This window comes from Ursus maritimus, unplaced genomic scaffold, assembly GCF_017311325.1.
Source record: "Ursus maritimus isolate PB19 unplaced genomic scaffold, ASM1731132v1 scaffold_2, whole genome shotgun sequence".
NCBI classification, from domain to species: domain Eukaryota; kingdom Metazoa; phylum Chordata; class Mammalia; order Carnivora; family Ursidae; genus Ursus; species Ursus maritimus.
In genome coordinates this window covers 59,191,227-59,210,480 of record NW_024424452.1, presented here as the reverse complement: position 1 = coordinate 59,210,480, position 19,254 = coordinate 59,191,227, and the positions used below count along the sequence as shown (strand labels likewise).

At 34.6% G+C, this 19,254-nt stretch overlaps 1 protein-coding gene across 1 annotated transcript in view; it reads right to left on the bottom strand.

Moving 5' to 3' along the window:
* The window catches only part of RGS21 (regulator of G protein signaling 21), a 23,280-nt gene extending 8,348 nt beyond the window's left edge, over positions 1-14,932 (bottom strand). The window contains exons 1-3 of the mRNA XM_008685661.1: positions 14,922-14,932; positions 10,503-10,579; positions 6,276-6,442 (exon numbers count right to left, since the gene is read on the bottom strand). Of these exons, the coding sequence (XP_008683883.1) occupies positions 6,276-6,442; positions 10,503-10,579; positions 14,922-14,932 (255 nt within the window). The remainder of the gene's footprint in view (positions 1-6,275; positions 6,443-10,502; positions 10,580-14,921) is intronic.
* Between the last annotated feature and the right edge of the window lie 4,322 nt (positions 14,933-19,254).

The window sequence follows — 19,254 nt, the reverse complement described above, 5'->3', positions numbered from 1 at the left end:
TTTTTTTTTTTACTTAAAATGCAGCAACCAGTTTTTCAGAGGACCAAAATGATACTGCAAATTATTTAGAAGAAGTACTCCTGCAACTCTTTCCCCTCTTAATGCCATATTTGAATCTAAACTTCGTGATTTAAGAAGTTATACAAAATAAAGAGAATATGAGAAGAGAAATAAAGCTTTTGATAGAAAGGAAGATAGACTCTATGTGCCAAGATGATTTTATGCTTTTGCCTTTAGCATAAACATCAAGGTTCCCAGGCTATATTACAAACATTTAAAATAAATAGTAGATCTAGAGAAAGGAATTTGAAACCTAAAAGCATGGGCTGTAGACCTCTCTCCTCATGATCCGTTGTATCTTTATGACTGTAGGACTCATTATTTTTCTCTAGGGCTCAGTTCATTTTCACCTGTGCAATGTGGATGATTGTAATACCTCCCCAGGGTAGTGATCATGATGATCAGATGAGAGAGTCCCCGTAAAAGCATCGTGCAGATGTTACTGAGAGTTTCTCTAGCTGTTTTCCTTCCTTTACCTCCCTTCCTCCCTCCCTCCTGCCCCTTGTCCTTCTCCTCCTCCTCGATCTCTGCCTTTTACTCCTTTCTCTCTCTCTTTCTTTTTCAGAGACCCTTTATTTTAAGATGAAATAAATAAGGAGGAGGAAATTATTGGGATCCAGGAGGGACCGTTGCCTCAGTTTGCCCTCTGAGACATACCGTGCTAGGCGTCCTTCCCTCCTGGACTAGCCTTCTAGACACTGGCTGGCCCTTTGCTGGACTTCCTCTTCGTCTTCCTTTCCTGTCCTTCTCTCCCGTTACGTTTTATTTCCCTCTGTCATTCCCTCTGACTCCCATTTCTGGTCAAAGCTCATGAATTACTTCTTTTGAGATACATTTTCTCATCCCCCCTAGAATTGGATTTTCCTGTTCCATGCTACACATCACCTGTGTTCCCTACTGTGACTCTCATGAAAGTTTATTGTAATTATTTTTTAACTGGAGTCCTCCCCTCAAAATGGTTAGCTTTACCTATTCAGGAGCTCTGTCCTTTTTCTTGTCTGTACCAGCATGGTTCCTGGCATATACTAGACACTTAGTGATCAGTGTACAAAAGGTTAGGAAATTAGTAAATAAGCAAACTCATTATATCTGGAGAGGATTCTAGAGTTGGGGGACACTGTTGATAAGCAGCAGCTTGTGGGGCTGGACAAAAACATCAACATGTTGGGGAAATGGCACTTAAAAATGCAAAGAAAACATTTGAATAAAAGATAGAGAATACAAAATCGGCATGACAATAATATCAAGACATACTTTTCATGGGCCTCTCTCTACCAATAATTCATATATCTATTTCCTTTCCTTGAGATTCCATTTAAAGCTAGCCTTATTTAAAATAAAGACCTTATCTCAATATCTTGTTTCACTACTAGTCAAACATTATATACTTCTAGGTATAATGTAAAGAATTTCCTCTGTAATTTTTTTTTTTGCCCTTAATCATTTGTTGCTTTGCTACTTTTCCCTAGTTCCATAAATTTTTTTAACCCAACTAGCTTCGAAGTTTCTTTTGAGCCAAACCATAGTTTCAACCTATTTTATTTTCTTGCATTTCCTTATCAAGCTGCCTACTTCACACAACATATTGCATTATACTTCAGTGTTTTTTAAATCTGTTCTCCTGCCTAAACTGAGCTGCCCTTCCATGGAGGTCCTTTATCTTATAAGGAGGTGAATAGTAGACACAGAACAAGCATTTGCTGTTGTGAAATAAAATTTGTCAATAAAGAACATTATACTGCCTTCAAAATAAAAGCAAAAAACCAGACACAGATATTTTAAAACGTGTCCTGCACACACCCATTAAGATACCTTCTCCTCTATGACTATAGTTTCTTCTTTGTTTTATGAATTACGGTGTCTTCACATTTAATAAATGCCTTTTTGTTTTATTTGTTCAAAGATTTTATTTGTTTGAGATAGACAGAGCACAATCTGGGGGGAAGGGCAAAAGGAGAGGGAGAAGCAGACTTCCTACTGGGCAGGGAGCCCAACAATGGCAACGCCAGGCTCTATCTCAGGACCCTCGGATCATGACCTGAGCGGAAGGTGAATGCTTAACCGACTGAGCCACCCAGGCACCCCCTTTAATAAATACATTAAGAATTAAATATTTCATACTAATAATATTCTTTGACTTAAAAAACTGCCAGCGTATTTGTTCCTAGATTGGTGATAATATGTAGTTGAATTTATATAATTTTAAACATTACGCTGTTATATGATTTGGAACATTTTCTATCTCAGCATGACAATCAACATAAACATAGACATTTTTCTCTCTAATAATATATTTTTCATCCTGAGTAATTTCCTCTTCAATAAAAAGAATGGCACAAATACAATAGATATAAAAGACATAAATATAACATGAATATTTAAAATCTGTCAGTGTTTTCACTAATATTTCACTAACATTTCAAAATATTATTTGAAATATTTTGAAGAGTTCCATTTTCCTGAAATCAAGTAATATCATTTTCTTAAAATTTCTGAATATTATGAAATGAGTGGCTCAAATTGAAGGAAGAATAAATAAAAGTTTAAGAATTTCTTTTACACTTACAGGTTCTTATTGTATGCAAAGTAGAGGCACTTTAAAATATAATGTTTGTGGGGATGCCTGGGTGGCTCAGTCAGTTAAGTGGCTGCCTTTGGCTTAGGTCATGATCCCAGGGTCCTGGGATTGAGCCCTGCATTGGGGTCCTTGCTCAGCTAGGAGCCTGCTTCTCCCTCTCCCTCTGACTGCTGCTCCACCTGCTTGTGCTCTGTCTCTCTCTCTCTGATAAATAAATAAAATCTTTTAAACAATTAAAAATAAATAAAAAATATTGCTTGTCTAATAATTTTCTCATTTTCAAATCAGTTAAAATACCTAGCTACACTTTTTTTTTGCTCAGTATTTTCTTCTGAAACTGTCTAGGTATAGTCCATTCAATGAGTAGCTCTTCTTACCTGAAACTAGTGATTTGCTAACATGTTTTTATAATGGTTGTTTTCAGGTTGAAACTACAGACCTTATAGTGACTTGTTTAAAAAAAATGAGGGATTACAATTTCCTAAAAGCTGTTCTACATGATATAAACCATAGACTTGTGATTTCATTCATCATTCTCACGTGTCCTGTGTGGTTGTTATGTGCTTGCTTTATAGATGAATTATTAGATGGGAAGCTGAGGCTCAGAGAGATAAAACAGCTTACCTTACCACAAGATTACAGGATTTGAATTTAAGTTTAGGTATCTCTAAACTTGCAATTTTCCACTATATCACACTAATTCTCTATTAGCATAGAAACCAGAGAAAAGGTAATGCTGTAAGGGAGAGGGCATAAAGTCTAGTTACAATTATTATAATTTCTCATCAAGACCTAAAAGTTCAACTTTTGTTGTTTTGTTCAATGTGCTGTCTTTGCCTATTAGAACAGGAAACTGAGAACTGTTAGTTATGTCAATTTATGGACAGGGATTGTTTAGTAAATTTAGTATAGTCTAATTGTAAATTGTCTAATTGCATCAATTAAAAATTAAGGTATGCTAGCAATTTTATAGATGAGGAAATAGAAGTTGGAAAGAAAATAAATAGGAGTTAATAGACATCTATATAACATGATTTGCCATTGTTCCTTACTTTAGGATTTTCTACCAAGAAAATTAGTTCTAATTTTGATTCTTTATATGAGTCACTTATACAACTATAATTGAATATGGAATATTCTCATATAAATCTCATTCCTGAATTAATTTTTTTACCTATGAAAATCATGTTTTCCAGCTTCCATATCAAATATATGACCTTGTCAAGCCTGCCTGCTAGATAAAAAATCTAGAATACTTCCCACCCTTTCTTTATCTGTACTGCTGCCTATCCAACCTCACCCCCCACTTCTCATTAGTAATATCAAAATGTTTGTAATTTTCAGAAAACACTAGGGAGCTTTGTACCTCCATGTTATATCACTGTGCCCTCAGTCTGAAATATTCTTTTTTCATTTGCGTTTTGATATTACTCTTTTCATGATGTAATTTTTCATGTGTGAATCACCCTGAAAATGCATCCCTTAACTCTCCAGATTTAATCACTTTTCCAGTGTGTTAATAATGAACTTTAAATGTGATTTTATTATTATATTGTTTATTGTGTATTTGACTGGTTTTATTACATGTCAGTCTCTCCTGCTCTGTGACTTCGTTGTGGGGACAGGCACTCAAAAAATCATTTTAGTAAGTCAACATACTCACAGTTGTAGTATATTTAACATACAGATGATGGACTACAGAGAAATGCCTTGAAGACTGTAACTAATATATAAGAGCCAAATGCCCTTTAGTAATTTGGGAAGTGAAATTTAGTAATCTGCTGACCTGGAAACAACTAATGGCAAATAACAGGAAAGATAATAACTATTTCAAATGTATATCTGTATAGTTCTTTGTTTTTAGTGAATTTTGTCATATTCAATAATAACATTTTTCGATACTCCAAGGAGAAAATATAATCTATTACTTGAAAAAATGTCATAAATTTAATTATATTTTATTTAGTCAAATTAATTAGATGGACAAAGTATAAAAAGCCATAAAAGTTTTATATGCTAAAATAATAACTGTGCTGCTTATTTAAATTATTACCATATAAATTTATTTTAGAAGAAAAGATTAGGAAATAAACAAAAACTATCCTGTCAAAATTAATAATTTATTATATATTATAAGATTGAATTCAGCTATAATTAAAAGATGACATTTCTTATTAGAAGACTTTTCATGCAAAATGTTTGAGAATTTTATTCTAAAACAATCGCTGTTAATTAGCTGAATTCATAAAGAAGAAAAAATCTGGCTTTCAAATCAATATCACAATAAATAGGATATCTCTAGAGCTGATTTCAGGCCTTTTAGGGAATGACACATTAATCAACTAGACAAATCTCATATACTGTATTTTCAATTTTCCAGAATTATTTATTGATTCTTAGATGGTGACTGGGAAATGAATGTTGAAATAGCTCCACAGCAGTTAAAATTCTTCATCCCCTTCACCCCCTAACCCATGAATTCCAGGCTATGCTTTAGTAACTCATATGTCTGCAAAGTTATATTACCCAATGTATCTTGCAGTAATTAATGTCCAATTAAAACTTGAACTATTGATACAGTCAGTTTATGTCCTAGATTTTCTGAAAGTGTTTTCATTTCACGTATTCTGTTCTTTGCCCCCATAAGTGTAATAACCCTTCTCACACCATGAATCCTAATTTTGGATCAGAAAATATGATAACTATCCCCTAGGAGGAAATTGATGTTTTTCCTCTGTAGGAAAGATGACTCGTACTAGTAGTTTATGTTTGGTACTAGTAATTCAATGGAGCTTTCTGTTTACTACTTATGCATTAAAATTCTTGGCTTACATGATATATTGAGCGAGGAACTGAAATCATTTTAAACTATAAATTGCTTAAACTTTAAATATTAAAGGGGTACATGGCGATGATCATGGTTTTGGTTCTGGAAATGAAATCAAATATAAATGAGGTGTTACACACACTGAACCCTTTTTTGGGGGGGCGGGGGAGCTATTATCAGTCATTCCAGGTTTCTCTCTAAGGCCCTTTCTACTTTTCTGATCTTAAAGCAGCACTGGTGGATTCTGATTACCTGAAACATTGCCTCACACCTTTGGCTAATTTTTAGCGTCAAAGAAATAAAGGTAAGCAAAGCCTTCTTTTGGAAAGTAAGACATTACATGCCATAATGTAGACATCCAAAATATTAAAAATGAAGAATTCATGCTGTTGGTTAGTAGTTCTATTTTCCCCCATATACTGTTCTTTACTTTTAAATGAATTATTCTATTCTAGAATTCTATTCCATGTTGACCACCATGATTTATAAATGGGAGAACAAAAATGAACTTGAAATGCAAGAATACATTTAAGTAACATTCTATAGCATCAACTTTACAGTGATTAAGATAGCAGACACTATTTTTCAAGAGTCCGTATGTCGTGCTAAGGAAACAAAAATATTGGTCATATCTGGCACATAGTAGTTGTTGAAAAACATTTGCTGAATCAGTAAAAGATAGGATCATCCTAAGGCACTTCTGAATACATAGTGACAATTTGATTTCCCTTTAGATGGATTAAGTGTCTTATAATTGGGAGCAGATTTGCTAGGAGATGAATATTCACTATCCTGGAGTATTTTACTCACCTCTTTAGGGGCATCGGCTTCAATGAATTCAGAATAAATCATCTTGGCTTTAGAAGCAATTTTTTCTGCACTTTCTGTTTTTTTGAAGTCTTCACAGGCAAGCCAGAACTCAACATTTTCTTCACTAAACTCTGATTTTAGAAATGTTCGAAAAGCATCCAAACCAGCTATAAAATATAAAAGAAAAACTTTTGTATATCATGCAGTGCAATATACATAACCAACATGAATACGTTGTATAATATAAGCATTTACTGAGTACTCAGTGGCAAATATTTATCATCCCTCTCTATATAGTCATATGTTTTTGTTTTTAAGTTTAGAAACCTTACTTTGGATCAGTAATCATAAACATAAAATATTCTTGTCTCTATTTCTCCAATTAGCTCCATTAACAAAGAAAACCTGTACTTTTTCTTTCTAGATCTGAAACATCAAGGAGTTGTCTTTAGAGGAAAGTCTTGACGGCAGTTACCTCACGGGAAATCCAAGAACTTAGCTTTCTACACTCAGTGAAATAAGCGCAAATAAAGTAATGATGTTACACTAACTTCCGAGTGAGAAGATCTTTGTCGCTATGAGTTGGTGAGGAAACAATTTGATACTAAGGAGTTAGATTGCGTGCGTTAGGGCTCAAAGCAAAGAAGGAAAGATTGGCATTTGTTAATCTTGAGTGAATATATTGGCCAATTCTAATCTCTAAACCAAGAAAATAACCAGCAAGACACGTGGTATGACTCTTTCTTCCCTTTATGTGGTGATAGGCAATTTTAAATCAATAAAGCAAATGAATGAGCTTTTCCCCAATGTTGCCTTAAGTAAAACACTGATGTCCCCCATTCTCCCTCCTGGTACCTGCTCTAATTTAGCCTGTGAATGGTATTTTTCTCCTGCTCCCAGGTAATCTCCTGAGCATGCATTTCTCCAGAAACTTTAGACCACTTACTTGCAGGCTTATTTACCTTGCCTTGTTTAGTATATGTTATTTCTTTTAAATTTAATCACAACAGGTAGTGTTTGTAGCCTGTGATTCCCATAGGTCCCACTTCTCCCCATTATTTGACTTTCAGCCAAATTTACACGTGTATTATTCCTATTTGAGATTAAGATTGTTCCTTTCTTTATTTTCCTCATCAAAATGTGCCCTGAAATACTCTTCTTTAGTATATCCAGAGCTCACTCAAGAAGGTAATTCTTGCTAAATCAGTTAGGGATGAGTAGGGTTGGCTAATTGAATTTGAATTAAAAAAAAAAAAGAAAATCGAACCAACAAAAATGGACCAAAAAAAAAAGATTTGGATATCTATATCTAATTATTTTTACAACACAAATGTATTGGGAAGAATTGAAAATGAGAAAAATATATCAGTCTTCGTTTGACTAGTAAAAATTTAAGATTAAGATCTGGAATTTTTAAAATAGTATAATTTTGAGGGGATTAGTAGCCTAGATAGTGACTGTTGTATGCAATATACCTATATCATCTATATCTATATCTGTATCTGCAATACACACACACACACACACACACACAAAGGAGTGTGCTTCTAATTAGATAGCAGGTTAGAAAGGTCATTATCACCTTCCTGCAGTTGAATGGACTAAGGTAGTAGTACCTTGAGTTCATATTATTTGGTTTTAGAGACTGTACCTGTCTGAGGTCAGTATCTGTTTATAAATGAGACCGTGGATCTCTCTGAGGAGGAAAATGTACATTTTGCCTTGGGAGGGATTTGCCTTCCAAAACATTGGTGACTTTCTCTTCCATCTGCCACGAGGGCCCCTTTGCATGTGCTCAAAGCAGCTCTTCCTGACTGCATACTCAGAGATCTGATCCTTCTAGTTCCAAAGCAGAGACGAATAAGCTTGTGGGGAATCAGGGGAAAGGGAAAATAAACTAGTGGAAAAGAAAATGTAAGGTAAAGTTTATGGAAAAGGGGCCAAAGTCAGCTGTTTGCAGGTTCTGCAGGTGGGAAGCAAAGTGATTTTAGTGAGAGAAAATAGAAAAGGCTTCAGGGAGCAAGATTAAAGCATCTAAAAACACTGGGAAATTAAAAATAGATTTAATAATTTTTTTATTATTCGAAATAGAGTTGAAATAACAAGTCATTGCAAAAGGTTATCAGGTACCAATTAAAATTCTCATAGAAATATTGGAGAGTGTGGATGTCTTTAATATGTGAGCACTATAAAAAATTCAATTAACTGCACATTTATTGCATTTAAAAATACATCCAAGAAGCTTCTGTGACACAAATTTAGGTTATAAAAATCCTCTTAGTAACATTCAATTAAAATTTCCATGAGTTTTGTCCGAACAATGATGAATTTGAGGGTTCAAAGCAGAATTTATGCTAAAATCTATTTCATAGAGAGGATAAGGTATACTTTAATGGTATTGGAAGAATGTTGTAGATTCCTGTCTGGCAATATTTTATATGTGTGTCATTAAGTCATATGAGGCTTCCTCCCAATGAGGATTACCTAAATGTGTCCCTGAGAGACGGGAAGTTAGAGATGAAGAAACTTATTATTTTCTCACATCCTGCAATTTTAATGAAGGACTACTCGGAGGTAATAATTATTGGCTTCTTTCCCTCTCCCATCACTCAGTTTGGGACACAATGAAACAGAATAAACAGCTAAAATGAGCCAGTTATCTCTGTCTTGGACACACTATCTTATTGAACTACGCCTCTATTTTCTATATACAATTTGAATGATCAAAAGATGTCATGTGACTTTGGAATAATATGTTACATGCAATTAAAATGATATTCTCTGAGGGCACTCTCTACAGAATGGAATGGCTACTGGTTAGGCTCAATAGGGGCTGACAAATGGACTAAGCACTAGGTGTTGAAACTTACATGAGCTGGTGCACAGTACCTGCAAGACATATCCCTACGTCCACAGAAGAGTTAGATAATTTGGTGAGTCATTTCGCCGTTCAAAGCATTAAAAAGTATTTTCTATTTCCAAGCTATTTTGCTGGTATTATAAAAAGCAAAAAACAAACAGCTGCTCAAATGAATCTGTGACTCTTCTACTTTATGTGGGCACAAAATAGAAAATCTCAGGGGGTAGGCAGATGAAAGCATTTGCCTTCAGCTCAACATCTTCCATGCCTCTGTTCCGTGGTGCTGTCCCCTAGAACTCCCCTACTCCAGCCAGCCAAGTCACCACCTGCAGAGATACTTTCTCGAGGCTTCTAGTAAACCTGATCTGTCCCACTGCTTATACACTTAAGTAAAAAAGAAACATGCCATTCAAAACTTACAAAAATGCAATTCCAGCTTTGATGTCTTTAGCGTATATCCTTAGTTAGAGTCTAGGAGTGATGTGGATTATTTTATGTCTATGCTTCAGGAATTAATTATTTAAGAATCATAAAATCAGAATAATTTTGTCTAATTCAATCTAATTTTGCCTATGAATAAACAGCTATGAAGAATTCACCCAACTTTATTATGTTTTAAACTTTTCTAATATTCTGGTATTTACTTTACAAATTTAAAGTAGAAATTCCATTTGATCAATATCAACAATATTAATTATTAAACATTTTTTAATACATGTCTCTGTAGAGCCATTTTTTTTCCTGTGTGAGATACAACTGAGATAAAACTGCTGCAAAACAGAATTGTCTAAAACAGAAACAGAAGTTCCAAATGACTACTTTGAGTCAAATTATGGGGTATTTTATTATTGAAAATAAAATTACCTTATTGAGCCAATATTAAATAATATAAATACATATCCACACATGTACATATTAATACATTTAAATGTTTTTGTTTTCACTAAAAATTAGAATGTCAGTTGAAATAAATACTTAAAAATTGTTTTTAGCCTCTAAGACATCAAAAAAGTGATTTATTTAAATTTTAAATTTTCACTTTACAATAGTTTGTATGTTTCTTTCAACTTGCAAGAATAGTCATTATATATACATCAAATGATAATGAGCCTAAGAAAATGACAAATTTGTTACTTCCTGTTTGGGATTTTCTTTTTGTGTTAATGTTTGGAGTTTCTATAATCATGTCTTATTTTAGGTCCAACCTAATTCCTATTAGATTTGGGACCTATATTCCATTCAGATTTGTGTGACTGTCAGGAATCTTATGCTTCAAATATTGATCAAACTCATATTTCATAATGACTACAACTTTTAGAATTTAATGATTTACTTTTAATCATTATATTTTTAAACTTAGATCTTACCTTGGTTGGTTAAAAGTGTATCCATATTTTCAGACCACGCCATCGTTTCTGTTGTTGGTGACCTGTAGAAACAACATCTACCCTTGACAATAGCATTGTGATCTTTTTCTTCTGTAACCTATAGTAATATTTGAGTTACATGTATTTGTTGAATTACATAATTTAAAAGAGCTTTGCACCACTAGTCAAACTGCCAAAGGTCAACAAAAATCGTATAGTGTTTTCCACAGTGGACAGCAATAGCAACATAGAGTGGGATATAATTCGACATCAGCAAGTATTTATTATTCTAGTTTACAATGTTATTAATTTTTGCAAATTCTTACAGTCTAATAAAGGCACAAGAGAGATACTGCTCATGGTTCTATGAAGTATAGCAAATTTCTTTTCAACTATAAATACATTGATTGTTAACTCTAGGCTATTCCCGAAAAGGTAGCATGATAGCCATTGTGATGAATGAACTATTTTCTAAGTTTTCACAGTATATAAAATTATCCGTGTCATAATTAGGTATCTCAAAAAGGTTAAAAAAAAGTTTCAGTTAAGGATTTCTAACATGTGATGATCTTAAAAGTGTTTATTTATAGTATATAGAGAAACCTTTGCCCCACTCCGAGACAGCCTTTATTTCTCCTTAGACTGGTATGCTTCCAGTTCTGGGATGATTTATTTAAATCTAGGAATCTGTCAGGACAGAGCAGTATCTTTTCCAAAGCAGTCAAAAAATTTATAGACTTAGGTCTTCTGAAGAAGGTATACTTTTGGGGATGTGATGTAGAAATAGTAAATCAGGTTTAAGATATAAACTCTCTGATGCAAATATATCATGCATTATTCCCCTTAATAAACTAAGATCCTGATGAGATAAGCTCCTATCCACAGAAAGCATCTGCTACCCAGAAAGAAAAATCTTAGATTATGTAGCTGTGATGTGCAAATGACTTACTTATGGAAAGCGATGAGCTAATTGAAAGTTTTTATTAAAATAATTGATGATAAAATAGTTTCATATTTAGTCATTCTTATAAAATTTTACCTTTGCATATCAAGGTGACTGGTCTTAAATGTGCTATGTGAAGAGATCTCTATGCTTTTATATTGTATTATTTCTTGTAATTTGCTGACGTTTTTATTATTTGTGTTGGGATCAATTGTGCTCCCTTCTGCTGTTGCAGATGTGGTTGTGTTTTCAGATAATGGTTGTCCTTATACAGGGTACAGAGAGGAGGCTCTGTGACTGGAGATTCATTTTAGATCTTCCATTACTTACATTTCCTGTCTGAAACTTTCTTCCCTGATGGTAGGCAGATGATTTTCCTTTCTCCCTTGATTTACTAAATCTTAGGGATGCAAGATTTTTCTGTGAACATTTTGAAATAGTGGCTTTTCATTCAAATGGACATTTAAATAATTTAGGTTGTTTAATTTCTTTTTTTCATTGATGGAGAACAAGACCCAAACCTAAATTTAAATTTACATTGAAGAGCTTCTGTGCACTGTAAAACCTGTCACCCTAATAAGCTTATGTTATATTTCATGATTAAAATATTAGGTCTTGTAGGAATTCTATCAAATAGTGCTAAAATTATCGTATGATCACTTAAAATGCACATGTTCAAATATGTCTCTATTTGAAGATTGATATTTAGTGGTTAACAGAGTTTTCAGTTTACAAACCACTTAGTATGAGCGAAATGGATGTTAATGAACAGGGCAGTGAGAAGTTTGGAGCCCAAGCCTGGCCACACAGTACACCCATTTTGAATGAGGAACAGCCACCAAAAAAAGCACACGGGAAACCAAACAAACAAACAAACAAAAACCCCCTGAGTAACAATCTCGGCAAAATAACACTCAGGGATGAACACACACTTCCCTGTTGTGTAAGGTCTCTGATGAAAGGAATAAATAATTGTTATTTTCCAAGAACAGCATGTCTGGTCCAAAAATGTTTGTTAAACATATAAACAAATAATGAATGAATGGCCAAACCCCAAATAGTGGCAGGTATTAAAACCTTCAATGGAGGCAGAGCAATGGCTTTCAAGATGCTGGTAGGTGACAGTGATAAAAAGGCTATTGAAAGTTATAGCTGAATTGCATTAGCGTCAAAGGGTGTAATTAACAGTGGAGGGAAGAGGAGACAGGACGTGAAAGCTTCCCGGGGGAGCGACAGACCATGGACCTCACTCTCATCCCCGAGGGATGTGAAATTGGAGAAAATGGTCAACATCCATTCTAGAAGGCATCAAGGCAAGTCATGTCATTTAGGGAGAGTCAGATTTTGCTTACGTCAAAAGCAAAAGGAATATTCAGGGGAGACCTTATCAGATGTAAAGAAGTCTTTTAGGAGTGGAAGTATTTAAATAAATGGTAGCTATTCTTGTTACCTTCATTAAGGTAGGAAAACCATAAAAACAAAGGAAGAAAACAAAGTCTGGAAAATGGTGTGAAACCAAGCACAAAAGAAAAAATTTAATGTATTTTCTAAGGATAGAGAATACTATAGGTGATAGAATTAGAGATGCTTGGATATTCCTGTATTACTTAGGTCAACCAAATTTTCCATTATTATAAAAGGGAAATCTGCCCTTTAGGTCTCTGAAGGAATACCCCTCCTGCTGTGTGATAAATCCTGGGAGGCTCTCAGCTCACTATTTTCTAATCAATTTCAAGTTTTGACTTGAAAGGTTCAATTTTGACTACCTGATATGATGGGAGGGTCAGTGGGAATGCCGTATTCACTTTTCCGGAGCTAGGCAAAAGGCAACTATTTAAAGGAATAATGTTCTTAATTTGTTGTTTAAATTTTTAAATTCTGGGTTGATTGTATATTTATAATTCTGTGGAAGAGTAAATGATTGTTATATATGAATAAACTGAAATAGTATTTTTGCTAGCATCAAAATGTTCAACAATGCATTGAACGTTCAATCTGTAGCACACTGTGTTAGGCGTGTCATATACTTTACCTTATTTATTCTTGGAAATGACAGTCTGTTTTAATTCTACACTACCAGTGAATAAGGAGCCTCAGAGATGCTGATGACTGGTGCAATATCTTGCATGTACTAATGGGCAGTTAGAATTCAAACACAGGTGTGTCTCATAACCCAAACTCTTCTTACAATTCTTCCTAGAATGGATGAGTCAATACACACATGCTCACAATTTGCTCGTGTTTTGGAACATTTATAATAAATACTTTCAAAATGCTTTTTCTGTAATAGAGTTTATTGCATTTCACACAAATATTTCCTATAAATATTAGCTAAATTGCGATAATTGAGTACTCAATAGAGTTTTCAGAAGATAGATTCTTAAATCTCATACGTTGTCAAATGAAAATAGGACATTGCTCATTTTAGATGTGAGTGAGAAATACATTTTATGTTTAAAAAAATGCAACTATGCAAATGTTAAGAAAGAAACTATTGAATTCAAATTGGGGGGAAAAAGAAGGTGGCTGATTTAAAAATGTACTGACTTGGTTAAATTTTACTTGGTATGTGTTACCTTAAGTAAATGGATAATGTACCACTCTATCATTTCTTTCTCTTTTTCTTTTATTTTGATTTTAGTTGTAACTCTAACTGAGCTTTTGTCTGACTCTTTTCATTTGTGAGTGTGTGTGCATTTCCTGTATAATTGTGATGCATAATCAGAGTAACTTTTCATATGTGTATGATTTGCCATGAAAATTCACCATGTATCTGGAGCCAAAATTGCACTTAGTGTTTCATGGGGTTTTGGCTGATTTCCTTTCTGTTTCCTTCATTAAGCGAGTGCCATCAAGGCCAGCAGTCCCCATATTATGTGTCCGGAGAAGAGCCAGGCCAGATGGGAACTGCGTGAAAGCTACCAGTTATCTTGCTAATTGTGCCAGCTAGAACCAGTTGTATTGCATTAAAAAATGTGGAATCCAACAACTTAGCTGTTCACACTCAATTAGCAGTGTGCTGGAGAATGGGAAATTCAAGCAAGGAGCCCATGTGCTTCAGGAAGTGACAGCTGCTTCCTTACCCAGCATTTAATATCTGTTTTCAAATTTTTTAATAAATATTGTAATAATGAATAATTTTTGCAAGGATCATACATATCTTTTGTCTCAAACTCTGACATTTAATAATTTTGAAAAGCTTCACATAAAAAAAAGCTGTTTTTTCTCCCCTGTATAACCTTTCTTTATTTTAGCAAATATAATGAGTTAACTGCAAAGGCAAGTCATGAATTGTTGACATATTTTAGAAAAGAAGAAGAAATCAATAGAGAAAGGGGAAAAAATAAATCAGCAAGAAAGACAACAATTAGTATATTTATCATAAATGAAGGAAACAAAACATCGAGACTAATGAAGGCTCAAGTGTTTCATTTGTACATCTTCTGAGATAAAAATAGCTTTAAACAGCAACTCACTTCACTGGCATTGTTCGTTCCACTGTCTGACTGTCACAGATGATGCCGAAATTTCTTTTTCTGACTGATCTTCAAGCTGAAGGTAATGTGACAGCAGGAACATTACAATTAGTATGCAAATACCTATCCCCTGGGTTACAAATTGGCATTCTTTAAATCATGCTATGCTCAGCTTTTTTTGTTTTGTTGTTAACTTTTCACTGGTCAAAACACTTAAACTTCTAAGTAACAAATAACCCTTTGAAGAAATGTGACATTTCTCTGAGTCTGTGGCATAAGTGAAATAAATTCTATTTGAAAGTTTGGTTTCTAAAGTTCATATACATCCATTTACCGGACAACTATTGTTCACATGAGGTTAAATCAACTCAGAAAGAAAAGCATATAAAATTTAATATTCACCTTTAGATCTTTCGTCTGTCTAAAAGATCATTTTATTCCCTTTGTTCTTTGATTTTTCAGAAAGTCTAAGGAAACTCTACTTTTAATACACTTATCTTCAATAACTATGTGGTTTAAGTATTTTCACAATTTTACTTGTGGACTAAAATGTTCTAGTACATGGCATTATATTTTTTCACAATGTATGCACTTTTTTTTTTAGCTTAATAATATACATTTCTGTTTCTTTTAACCATGAATCTCATGGCATGTTCTGCCAATATTTCTTTACGCAATGCTGATGTTGAAGGTAATATGCTTGCATATACTTTTTAAAATAAAGTCCGTATATTGGTATTTTTATTTGGAGTCAAAGTTTTGTACAGGTAACCCTATGCTTCATCAAGCTTTTATCTCAATATAACAGAGTTCTTCCGTAGTAAAATTCCACCAGGATATATTTATGACCCTCAAAATAAATTTAACACTTCAGAAAGATTGATGATTTTCAGGGTCGGAGAAAGAAAGGAGTCAGAAGACCACAGAAAATCTGCTTCCCCTTGACTTAGTATTGAGGCAGGCCCATTTAGTTGATCTCTAGAAATGCCAGAGGGCACCTAGAAGGCAAGTGGCCCTGGGCTAATGAGACTGACAGAAGTAGAAGAGATAACTCAGAAAGTCAGTGTGTCATTAAGAAGGGATGTCATCAATTAGCTCAATTCATTTTGTTAATTCAAGCACCATTAAGTAATGGTCTTATGTTATGCAAAAACGGAATCATTAAGCATATTTAGACTTTTTGTTTTGCTGAGGGGGTATAATGAACTGCTAACTTTACAATATATGTTTGAACATACACACTTTGGAAAAATAAACTGTCAAAATTTAAAGACCCTCTTGGTAAAAGTCATGCTAAATCTGTAAGAAATACAAGCCAGGAGTAGGCTTATTTTGTATTAAAACTTTAAAGCAAAACTTATAAATTTCTATTTTGAGTTCAATGCAGTTGCAAGCATGCTCTTTCTCATACATCCTTCCACACAACGCATACTTACTATTTGTGTAATGTACACTGCTCATTTCTTACAAACTTCTTTTAATTTTTCAGGAAAAACTAAGAATTGGATTTTATTTATCAAAACGAAGGTTCATAATAAAGGAGCAAGTGAGTAAATGAACTGTCTTCTTAGGCTGAATGATTCCCTATTGTGTCCAATACATCTCGACTTAAGATTGTAATGCATAGACATTGTCGAGGCAGCTAAATATCACCACCTCTTAGTCCTCGGAGATTCAGGTTCCATAATCAGAGCTCACATCTAGTGTTACAGGCTAAATAATGGCCCCCAAGGATGTCCCTGTCTCAACGCCTGGAACCTGTGAATATATCAGCCTACATGGTGAAAGCCTGTTGATTATCCTCGATTATCCAGACGGGCCCAGTGTAATTACAAGGCCCTTACAAGAGGGGGCAGGAGGGGAAAAGTCAGTAGCAGGATATGCGATGACAGAAGCAAGAGGTTGGAGTGATGTGTGAGGAAGGTACAAGAGCCAAGGGTGCAGGTGGCCCTAGCAGAGGAGAAAAAGGCTGGGAAGCAGATTCTAGCCCTGCCAACGCCTTGATTTTAACCCAGTGAGACTGATTTTGGACTTCGGACCTCCTGGACTGTAAGATAAATTTGTATTATTGTAAACCACTAAGTTTATAATATTTTGTTACAATAGCAATAGTAAAATAATACATCCAAGGAAATCCAGTCTTAAAACGCTGCTTAAAAGAAGGTAGAATGGAATAAAATGGACATACACTTTGAGACTAGAGCAGTGAGTTCATATGTAGTGAGAACCCTTCCTGCTGAAGTCATCTTGACTTCTCTGAGCCTTTTTGCTACTGAGATGGAGATAGTACTTTTCTCACAGGTTATAGTGTGAGACTAAATGGAAATATACTAAGCTAAAATCTTAAAGAGCGCCATTTATATGTTTTAAAAATTTCTTTTCTCCTTATTTGGCATTCACAGACCATAGTTAAGATGTAGTATGGGACTTTCATGGGCAATACTACCATCATACAATCAATGGGGGTTTCTGTATAAGGATGTGAAATTTATTTCACAGATTTTTTGTTTTTATATTGTGTAAAAAATTATGATGGGTGATATAGAGCTACAAAAGTTCAATCAGACAGTATAAAATTGGTAATTTTGGAAAATAAGCACGATGAGGTTGTGTGTGCAATGAATTGGAAGAATGTGAGAATAAAGGCAGGTGGGGGTGTTAGAAGTACAGTGTGGTGGTCCACATGTGAGATGACAAGGATTAACACAAGAACATTTGGAAAGGGATAGAGGAGTTAACATCAGGAATGTGGTTCCTGTGTAGAAGGGATAGGATAGTGAGTGTCGATGTTACAGCTTTCAAACCTCATAGCCTGAAAGGATGGACTTCCCACTAGCGATCACCATAATAACAAAAGAAAAGCAGGTTTGGGGAAGTCAAAAGGTAAAAGAAAGTTTGGAGGCGTGAGAATGTTTATTAGACACGTTTGATTGGTGCCTAGCTGGCTCAGTCAGTAGAGCATGCGGATCTTGAACTTGGGGTCATGAGTTCAAGTCCCATGTTGGGTACAGAGCTTAAAAAAAACAATAATTGGGTCACCTGGGTGGTTCAGTAGGTTAAGTGTCGGCCTTCAGCTCAGGCCATGATCCCAGAGTCTTGGGATTGAGCCCCACATGGGGCTCCCTACTCAGCAGGGAGCCTGCTTCTCCCTTTTCCCCTCCCTCCTGCTTGTGCTCTCTCTCACTCTCAAATAAATAAATAAAATCTTTATTAAAAAAAACAAAACCAATAATTGAACACTTGTATCAGAAACTTCTTAAGAACAATCTCCCTGGGCGTTATTTTCTGAGAGAGACAATAGTTTTGTTCTCATTTTACATATGAGGAAACTAAGACTCAGAGAGGTTAAATAACTTGCTTACATTTGCACAGTTGGAGAGTAGCAGGGAGAGAGGGAGGTAGAGTGGTGGGACTTGATATTTGAACAGTGGTGATAGTTTTACACCTGTGATATTTAGTTTAATAAGAGAAATAGCACAGGAAAATAGAGCAGAGAACCTAGGGCTTGCCTATTTATTTATTCAATAAGTATTTAAATACTTTAGTAACTTCTGTACGTAGAGTAATGCTTACTTGAATGGGGGAAGAGGACAGCACAGTGAGTTCAGGAAATGCTAAGGATACAGAGTGGTGTGGAATTTCCTTTAAGAACACTGCTCATAGCATTTTGGGAAAAAGAAAGGATGATCAGGAGTGTCAGATAGCTAAGGGAGGTTAAAAAGAATGAGGAGAGAGAGAATTTGCCAAGGTGGTCATTGAAAAAACAAACAAGACCAACAAAGTTGAGATTAGATGGATGAAACTTCACAACAAAGTTGCACTGATTCTTTTTGTAAAAAGAATAAAATAAATTTTATTTATTTATTTGAGATCGAGAAAGAGAGAGAGCGAGAGCGAGAGAGCGAGAGAACATGAGCAGGGGGAGGGGCAGAGGGAGAAGCAGGCTCCCAGCTGAGCAGGGAGCCCAACCCCCAGGACCCCGAGATCATGAGCCAAGCTGAAGGCGGCCGCTTAACCAACTGAGCCACCCAGGGGCCCCAAGTTGCATTGATTCTTAGTCCATATTATGTTTCTATTCAAATTATAAGGAAAAAGGAAGAATTATATTATTATTATTATTATTACTTTTCCAATTTTTTTTCTGGATGTATATAAAAACAGTTTGTGGACTACTTTAAAATGTAAGTTTCTTTTTGTAAACAAAAGAGAAATTATATTTTTCAATTCTGCTTTGCTTCAAGTTACTACTATATGAGGTGCAATTTATAAAGCAATGAGCCGGAGTTTTGTATGGTTCATAAATTATTTCTGAGAGCATTCTAAAGGAGAAGTT